Here is a 10,229-nt window from a genome sequence, read left to right on the forward strand (position 1 = left end):
AAAAAATCACATCCCTGTTGTTGCTGTGCTCACCTCACGCAATCTCCTTCCTCACCCATGCCCCATGGAATGCTTCAGTGTCCCCCTAACCCCTACACCTGAGCCACTCCATCAGATCATCCCGGCTGGCTCGCACCCTGCATTCTCTGCCCAAGCAGCAGTTTCAGACTCCAAGCTCGCTGCGCCATGCTGTCTCCCTTCAGGCACCTCCAGCCCCAGAGTACTTCCAGGAGCACACGCCCCTGCCCCCGGCCAGGACCCCATCTTGCAAACCCACCTGCCAGCTCTGCTTCCCAGAGACTCCCCCTTGGGACAGCGGACTCCTGCTGTTAGCTAACAAGCCCCCCTGCCCCAGCCTGACCATTCCCCTCTAGTGAGCTACTCAGCTGGTCATCTGTCGACAGACTCCAGCCTAGGTCTCCTACACACACACTTTGCTGACTGCTGACACACGGAAAATATCCACCCACCCCCGCCCTGCCCAACCTAACAAGACCCAAGGCCACTTCTTCAAGCAGGAGGAGATCCCCGCTTCAATCTGGAACAGTCTCCCTAATTGTGTTACAGGGAAGAGTCAGAAATGTAATGATAGTGTGATCACCAGGTGACTGAAAAGGTTTAAAGGGAGCCGAAGTGTGGATCTTGATATAAAAGCCGCTGTCACGGGCAGACGCCGGCAGTAACCAAGATCACCTTCACGCATCAATACTCCAGTGAATCCTTTCTCACCATCTCTCCCAAGCCCCTAAAATCCACGCAGTCACCATTTCCTGGCTAGAACGGGCACAGGAAGCCCCAGCGTGTTCACCACAAAACAGGTCATAGCATACTACCATCAGCTAGGCTTTTAAAGAGCTACAACACGAGACCCTAACGCCTGTGAATTCAGCCTAGTCCCAGCCGCCCTTGGAAGAATGCAGGTGATTAGGGTGTTTCCTACTTGCTGGAGCTGGTCTCACAGGGACCAAGGAAGCTTGCTCAGAGGGAGGACCCACCCAAGCCCTGTGTGACCGCTCAGCTGGACCTAACAAATCTCTCCTTCTGCAATTCCTTGCAAAACATCCAAGCCAATTCCCATTTACAGATTTACTTAGAATTTAGCCCAAAATGTACATTTTTATTGTCAGTGCAGATGCCTTGTGAGAACGCACCAGAAAAAAAAAAAAGAAAAGAAATCTAAACTCCTATTTCTGTTAAGGGCCTTTACAGCCGTGATTTGCCACGTGATTAATTTAGCGGTGTTTGTTGACATTGGCGCTCTATGTACATGTTACCCATTTTTGGCTAATTTTATGTCTCTTCTTCATAAAATAATATGTTGGATGATTTTCTCCTCCCCCAAACACACTGGAAATTAAAATGTGATTTAAGTGGCTCTTCAATCAAATGAGGGGGAAAAGCCACCTTACTAAATAATCGCTAATTATGGGTAGGATTGCATTTCCCAGATGCTATTTTCTCCTTGAAATATTGTCTTTAAAGCAGCAGCTTGCTTGTGCCTGTATTATGACTTATCCAAATCCATTGACAATCTGCTGGTTGGCTCTGAGTGCCTGGGAAGAGAATGGTACAGTCATGACGAGTAGCACACCATGAATCTTGAGCCACTAACCTCACAACCCCACACAATTAAGCATCCAGGCAGATCGGGCAGGGAATCGTTAGGGAAATGGAAGGTCAGGGATAACTCGGTGCAAATGACAATCATTTTTCAAGCAGAATTTTTGTGTGTTCTCGGTCACCAAACCTGTGTGCACTTCCCCCATTTCCCGAGCATTGGGTAACAATGCGTGTTCCCTCTTTACAGTCCATGGTTCTCCTGCTGCACAGCCAGCGGCAGTACATCTTCGAATACGACATGTGGGACCGCCTGTCCGCCATCACCATGCCCAGCGTGGCTCGCCACACCATGCAGACCATCCGCTCCATCGGCTACTACCGCAACATATACAACCCCCCAGAGAGCAACGCCTCCATCATCACCGACTACAACGAGGAAGGGCTGCTCCTGCAAACCGCTTTCCTGGGGACCAGCCGCAGGGTCTTATTCAAATACAGAAGGCAGACGAGGCTCTCGGAAATTTTATATGATAGCACAAGAGTCAGCTTTACCTATGATGAAACAGCAGGAGTCCTCAAAACAGTAAACCTCCAGAGTGATGGTTTTATTTGCACCATTAGATACAGGCAAATCGGCCCCCTGATTGACAGACAGATTTTCCGCTTCAGTGAAGATGGGATGGTAAACGCAAGATTTGACTACAGCTATGACAACAGCTTTCGAGTGACCAGCATGCAGGGTGTCATCAATGAAACCCCACTGCCCATTGATCTCTATCAGTTTGATGACATTTCTGGCAAAGTTGAGCAGTTTGGAAAATTTGGAGTAATATACTATGATATTAATCAGATCATATCCACAGCCGTAATGACTTACACAAAGCACTTCGACGCTCACGGCCGCATCAAGGAAATTCAGTATGAGATATTCAGGTCACTCATGTACTGGATTACAATTCAATATGATAACATGGGTCGGGTAACCAAGAGAGAGATTAAAATAGGGCCCTTTGCCAACACCACCAAATATGCTTACGAGTATGATGTCGACGGGCAGCTGCAAACAGTGTACCTCAATGAAAAGATCATGTGGCGGTACAACTACGACCTGAATGGAAACCTGCACTTACTGAACCCGAGCAACAGCGCACGTCTGACGCCCCTCCGCTACGACCTGCGGGACAGAATCACCCGCCTGGGAGATGTTCAGTACCGGCTGGATGAGGATGGTTTCCTACGTCAAAGAGGCACAGAAATCTTTGAATACAGCTCCAAGGGGCTTCTAACCCGAGTCTATAGTAAAGGCAGTGGCTGGACAGTGATCTATCGCTATGACGGCCTGGGGAGACGGGTTTCTAGCAAAACCAGCCTAGGGCAGCACCTGCAGTTTTTTTACGCTGACCTCACTTATCCTACCAGGATTACTCATGTCTATAACCACTCAAGCTCAGAAATTACCTCCCTTTATTATGATCTCCAAGGACATCTTTTTGCCATGGAAATCAGCAGTGGGGATGAATTCTACATCGCATCCGATAACACAGGGACGCCACTGGCTGTCTTCAGTAGCAATGGGCTGATGCTCAAACAGATTCAGTACACTGCGTATGGCGAAATCTACTTTGACTCCAATATCGACTTTCAGCTGGTAATTGGATTTCATGGTGGCTTGTATGACCCACTCACCAAATTAATCCACTTTGGAGAAAGAGATTATGATATTTTGGCAGGGCGATGGACAACACCTGACATAGAAATCTGGAAAAGAATTGGCAAGGACCCAGCTCCTTTTAATCTGTACATGTTTAGGAATAACAACCCTGCAAGCAAAATCCATGATGTGAAAGACTACATCACAGGTTAGCAGATTTTTTGTTGTTCTTTCCAAGTGCTGAATTATTGCAATCAATAGATTAATACACAAAATAACTAGAATTATCTTCCCTCATGAAAAGCTAGATGTGTAACCTTAGGAGTACTTGTTTCTCTATGGAACCATAGACAAAACAACAAAGGCACAGTGAGACATGGTTACTTCCTAGTCTGCATCACAATGCCCAATGCCGTAGGGTTTTAGAAATGACAGGGAGTCTCATCATTTAAGGAAGGGAAGTGACGTGGAGGGGGAGAGCAGGAACCACGCTGAACTCAGAGTCCTCAGACTGCAGTTCTAATCCCAGCGTCTCCCCTACAAGTTGCATGGCTTTACAGGAAAGTCACATGACTTCGAGTCTCAGTTATCTCAACTATAAAATGGGGATAATTGTGCCTGCTCACTTTATGGCATAAAACACAAGAATGGATACAGTTCTCCATTAAGTAATAGCTGACAAATGTGTGATGCTGGACTTTCAAAATACAGGTATAAAGCTCTAATGGGGACGATCTAGTGTGGCACATGTGTCCTCCAGCCCTGGGAGATGTCTAACCCTGTCTTCATCACCCTAGGACCACAATGGAGCAACTTCAGTTGCTTAGCCAGTGGATCCTTTTTCTGTTTCCACTCCATCCTCACACACACAGTTCTCACTGCCATCTAGTGCAGTTCTTGCACAGTGACAGGACTGATGTACCACTAGATTCTCTGCCACTATGGGGTGATTTTTTTCTGGCTTTGTAGATTTAAGATCTTTCCAAGTTCAGTGCACCTACTCTTTTAGTTTTGTAAGACTGAAAACACCAGATCCCACTTTGGCCACCATAGAACCACCAGGATATAAAACAGCCACAAGATCCTTGCAGGCACTACCACGATCCCCTCTAATGAGCTGATTCTTCCCTCATTCTCAGCTGCAAGAACTCTGAATCCTTCGGCTTCTACCTTCCATTCCTTAACTAGGCTGCCACAATTGAACCTCCCACATTAATTTTTCCAGGAAGAAGGTTCTTTCCTGTTTCCTTTGATTGGTTTTTCTGTTCTGTTTCGATTTGATTTGGCTGGTGTCCGGAGCTCCATCCAGCTCAGTGTTTGAGGCATACTGAGACTCTGCTCTCTCTGGTCTCAGTACAGCTCTTAAAAGGCTGCCCTCACAGATGGTGTACCTTTCCACTCTGCCTAAAGCTTTCCAAGCCTCTCTCCGCTGTGAACCAGCCCAAGTCCCTTCCTGCAGCAGCCCAACTCGCCGGCATCCTGATGCTGTCCTCACTCCAGGCTTTTTCACTACACATCTGCACCCAAATCGCACTGTTCTATCAGTGCCTTTCAGTATTTAAGACTGTCCCAATTTCACTGTTACACAGACTTGTTTGGTGTAAGAGGACCTTTGCCCCCAAAACTGCAACCTTGGAGAGAAAGTAAAGACCCACCTATAATCTTAAATAATCCCTCTCCATCCCACAAGAACAACCTGGAACTTGTTTTTCTCCCCACCACTACTGGCACCGCTCCATTTAAAGGAAGGAGAGTATCACAGGTTGTATAGCCGTAAGATGCCTGGACGAAGGACCTACTGGCCCGGCAATGAGGCGAGCGTCGGTGCCTAGAGAAGGAAGCAGGAAACAAGTGGCTCTCCATCATCCTGACAGGCAGCTTACAACCGGTGATTTAAGGGATGTTGACAGGGGCTCGCTGAGAAAGGCTTGAAGGCCCACAGCTCCTGGGTGCATCCTCTCCTAGCAACATGGGCTGCGGGGAATGCCGTAGCAGCATTTTCTGGAACACATCAAAAGAGAGATGGAATGGCATAAAATATATTAGGTGCAATGCAATTTCAAATTTTCCAGCAATACGCTTAATATATAAAATAATCTACACCCAACTGTACTCGTAAAGCTGCAAGCCTGCTGAGCACCGCTGCCACATTAGAACCTCCAGAAGAGAATAAAAGCCCTATTCTGGGCTTAATGGCTTTTCGGAGTCACATGGCAATATTTTAAAAATTCCATTTTAAAGGTTTCCAGGTTCTTTTCCCCAAAAGTTTGTCTCCACCTGTGCACAGCGAGCCTTTGAAGCTGTAACCGATGGTAATCAGAACTCCTGTGCTCTTGGCCAGTTTCGCCAGCTTTTGGCATTCATCTTTCATTAGGAGTCAGCTGTTGATTTTAATACTCTCCATTTAGGGCTTTTGTTCATAGAAAATGGGTTGTGGATGTCCACGTATCCTTGGGCAATCACTTTAGAAAGCTAACAAGACACGACTTGTAGTTAAGGCCAGTCTTGCTAACTACAAAGCACATTTCACTTGCTCCCCACAACTGTGTCTTTGCCACACTGCCTAGCATTGTTGCTACACTTGGTATCAGTATTCCTCACACAGGATGCAACTTGGCACCTATGACAGTTTATGCAGTCTGAGTATCTGTTGCTCTGCGTTTTCTGTGTTTTCTGTGTCATTTACCACAGGGCTGCTATCGAGGTCATTGTCTTCATGGCTAAAAACAGAGTGGGTTTTGAATTGCATGATAAAGCCAACATGTGCTTTCTCTCGGGTTATTACTGGTTGAGATTGTGGGTTTTTTTTTTTTTCCAAAGGTAGGAATTTAAATCTATGAAAGCACAAAATAAACTCTAACACCTTTCATTTTGAACATTCTTCTCCTAGATGTTAACAGCTGGCTGGTGACATTTGGCTTCCATCTGCACAATGCTATTCCTGGATTCCCTGTTCCCAAATTTGATTTAACAGAACCCTCCTATGAACTTCTAAAGAGTCAGCAGTGGGATGATATACCGGTAAGAAAGCAACAAAACCATGGGAGGGCGAGACATGGCGTACTTGTCTTTACCCATATCTAATCCAACTACTCTGTGAAAACAGTACTGAGACAGTTTTTTAATTTCTTGTCCCTTTTAGGGAAGAAAAGCACCCCCCTTCTCTGCTTTTCTGTTCAGCAAACCAGGGCCTGTTAAACAGGCTTAACTCAGGTTTTACCGATGCCAATAAAAACATAGAAAGATATTCTCAAAAGGTAATAAAATGCACAAGCTCATTTTTGAGTGCCGAGTTTCTGCAGAGAACCCTATGAAAGCACATTTATGGCACTTGGGACCTGAAGGCAAAGATACTATAAACAGGAAGGCCAGGGATTCATATTACAAATTAGCAGCCCACAAACAATGCCACCGATTTCGATTTTCTTGAAAACATTAGCAGTGTTTCCCAGGAAAATATTAAAAATAAAACTGTCTTCTGGGGAGGCCCCACCTACAACCAGGTGTTCACGGAATTGTCCTGAAAACAACAGGAGCCCTGTAACTGTTAGGAAAAATAAAAGAAACAGAATGGAAAATGGCAAAGTCAAAGCTGCCATTTCAGAAAGTGGCACCTTTCATTCCCACCATTCAGAGATCAGAAAGAAACGTACAACAAAACCCCAGGATTTCTAGCTTAAAGCAAGAATAATTAGAGATCAAGAAATTGGGTTACCCCATAATGATAAGGAGAAGAGAGTGCAGAGTTTCTTCGAAAGATTAATTCCCCCCTCCAAGCAATTTCCTATAATTTCAATGAATACAAAGAAAAAAGTCAAGCGTGATTCACAGAGACACACACACACACACACACACTCTATATACAATGTCAATACCTCTGTTTTCTGGAATGTGTTTCATATTTCGTATAAAAGCGTTTTTCTTCACATGTCACCTTTACATTTAAAAGTCAAAACCCATCAGATTTCCAGCATCTGGGAGCCATTTTAGCAGCTCTAATCAGGAATACATCTACACTGATAAAGCACCATGAAGACATACCGAAGTTCCCTAATGCACTTGAACATACCCGTCCTAATCCTACATGACCGCCCAACATGTGTGAACACACTGGAGTCTAACTGCACAAATGCACTGGCCCACTCTTTTTCCTAGGTGGCCCTTTAAATATGGTTCATTTTCTCTGTCAAGAGAAGCGGGCCATCAGGCAGCTTAAGGGAATCAACGGCAAAGACACTGAGGCTGCCCCAAGGGCAAATGAGACAGATGTGTGCCTTTGGGAAACACTGGCCAAACATCTGGTGGTGTAAGAAATGGCCGGTGTCGATGGTCTGCTGTCTCTAAGCCTGCGGAAAATAACTGTTTTCCCAAAGTAATAAATACCCATCTCCAACTGCCCCATTGTCCACTCGTCCATGCACGTTTCGGATGTGCAAATACTCGCGATTTTCAACCCAAAACTGTTGCCCAGGAGAGAGTACAGAGTTGACTTAAATGTCAGAGCCTATGAGGAGGGACCAAGCAATCCGGCCCTAGCACCACCAGCCCCATCTCTGTGTGTGGTGCCTTCTCGGCTGCCTCCCATGGACAAAACTGCTGGGACCTAGGACCATGCAAACTGGGCTGTCCTCTTGGGGTGGGCCAGGGGAACAACATCCAACAAATGTGAGAGCTTAATAAAAAAAAAAAAAAATGAAATACCCATTTGGCTCCCCTTCTGGGGAGTGGGCCTTGGAGGCCTGGGCACCCAGCCTCCGAGGCCCCAACGCCCTCGTGGCCCTGGGTCAAGAGCAGAATGGTGGCCAGGAAGCCTGGCGCGCTGGCCTCTGAGGGCTACACACGTGTTCTTTCAACTATCCCCCCTGTTGTGTTTCGCTTTTCAGCCCATTTTCGGCGTGCAGCAGCAAGTGGCGAGGCAAGCCAAGGCCTTCCTGTCGCTGGGGAAGATGGCCGAGGTGCAGGTGAGCAGGCGCAAGGCCGGCGGCGAGCAGTCATGGCTCTGGTTCGCCACGGTCAAGTCGCTCATCGGCAAGGGCGTCATGCTGGCCGTCAGCCAGGGCCGCGTGCAGACCAACGTGCTCAACATCGCCAACGAGGACTGCATCAAGGTGGCGGCCGTGCTCAACAACGCCTTTTACCTGGAGAACCTGCACTTCACCATCGAGGGCAAGGACACGCACTACTTCATCAAGACCACCACGCCCGAGAGCGACCTGGGCACGCTGCGCCTGACAAGCGGCCGCAAGGCGCTGGAGAACGGCATCAACGTGACCGTGTCGCAGTCCACCACCGTGGTCAACGGCAGGACTCGCAGGTTCGCCGACGTCGAGATGCAGTTCGGCGCGCTGGCGCTGCACGTGCGCTACGGCATGACCCTGGACGAGGAGAAGGCGCGCATCCTGGAGCAGGCGCGCCAGCGCGCGCTCGCCCGGGCCTGGGCGCGCGAGCAGCAGCGCGTGCGCGACGGCGAGGAGGGCGCGCGCCTCTGGACGGAGGGCGAGAAGCGGCAGCTGCTGAGCGCCGGCAAGGTGCAGGGCTACGACGGGTACTACGTACTCTCGGTGGAGCAGTACCCGGAGCTGGCCGACAGCGCCAACAACATCCAGTTCCTCCGCCAAAGCGAGATCGGCAAGAGGTAACGGCCGGGCCTTGCGCCGGCCGCCGCGGAGCCGACCTCACTGCTTTGCTGCATTTCTCTTGAGCCTAAACCACACACCCTCGCGCAGAGCTTTCTGTAGCACAATCCCGACTGGACTCTCCGACGCAGAAGAGCCTTCCAGGAGAACTGATACCGTTAACAAAACAAAAACAACCCACACACTCACGAATAAAAACAGAAACAAAGACCACTTTTTTGTTTTTCTGAATGACCTTCAAGGTGATGGGCTTTAAAGAATATGTTTACATATGCATATCGCTGCACTCAGTTGGACTGAAAGTATTAAGAGAAAACAAAATCGTAAAGGAAGAAAGGCCTACACGTTTCGCTGCGGGCCGTGGGTTCCTTTGCGGCACTGTATTTAACCAAGTACAAAATGCATACAGTGTTTCCAAATAGTATGGCGTTGTCGACCTTTGCTTACAAGAAGTAGTCTCTGCGTAGGATGTGATATATATCTCTGTTCATTTTAACATGTGGGGCAAAGTTGCTGTTTATAGACAACCCAGTTGTGCTCTCTGTGCTGCTTTGTGAAAGGACATTGGCACAAGTGACTTCTGCTACGGCGGGGGATTTAATAATGGATTTTACAATGCTGACGTGGTTTGCCTTGGGGAGAAAACTGGCAAATAGAATCCTTATCACTGATAAGCAAAGGAAACCCTGATTTTTTTGTAAATTATGTGAGACAAGTTGTTTATGGATTTTTATATGAATTACAATTTACTGTACATCAAATATTAGTCTCAGAGGAGTTAATTTATGTAAAGTGTTTAAAAAGTTTATACTTAAAAAATAAAATGATAAAAACATGTGAACTGTGTGATTTTTTTAAAAGGATTGCACCTTTTGTTATCTGTTATAGCTGTACAGTATAAATTATTATATTGTAGAGATATAACAACTTATGCCTATAATGTCCAGAAGTGTTAATATTTTTGTATTAGGTTGAAAAAAAATGTGCAACTTTCTATCACTAGATGGGTAGGACAGTGCAATCCTAAGTGGGTGGCCAATCCGAGATCCGCTCCTTTCTCCTTCTTCTCTTTTTCACTGAGCCAGTGTCCTCGAACATGACCCACTCAGAGGCACAGGACAACATCAAGGCTGGTGGAATGTAGACGAAGGCCGAAAAGAACTGGGGAGGAGGGGTTCTCTGGCCCTCTCTCAGCCCCTAGTCAAAGGGGAGTTGATAGGATCAGCGGCAGAGCTGTTACTGTTACCGTTCCTTGAAGCTCCATTTCCTGATGGAGGCGGGACCACATCGGATGTCTGGGAACCATTTGTGGGAAGAAAACGTTCCGATGGCGATGTGACCACAAGCATGTGTCTTAAGAGCTAGCAAAGATTACCGAAACG

The 10,229-nt window shown here is 47.1% G+C and overlaps 1 protein-coding gene across 13 annotated transcripts in view; it reads left to right on the plus strand.

Moving 5' to 3' along the window:
• The window catches only part of TENM3 (teneurin transmembrane protein 3), a 650,972-nt gene extending 641,288 nt beyond the window's left edge, over positions 1-9,684 (plus strand). For all 13 annotated transcript variants that reach the window (XM_070068317.1, XM_051842575.2, XM_070068314.1 and 10 more), the window contains 3 exons: positions 1,808-3,419; positions 6,102-6,232; positions 8,095-9,684. In XM_070068317.1, coding sequence (XP_069924418.1) covers positions 1,808-3,419; positions 6,102-6,232; positions 8,095-8,850 — 2,499 coding nt within the window. In that variant the 3' untranslated portion in view covers positions 8,851-9,684. The remainder of the gene's footprint in view (positions 1-1,807; positions 3,420-6,101; positions 6,233-8,094) is intronic.
• The last annotated feature ends 545 nt before the right edge of the window (positions 9,685-10,229 follow it).

The sequence above is a fragment of the Oryctolagus cuniculus genome, chromosome 2 (assembly GCF_964237555.1).
Source record: "Oryctolagus cuniculus chromosome 2, mOryCun1.1, whole genome shotgun sequence".
NCBI lineage: Eukaryota > Metazoa > Chordata > Mammalia > Lagomorpha > Leporidae > Oryctolagus > Oryctolagus cuniculus.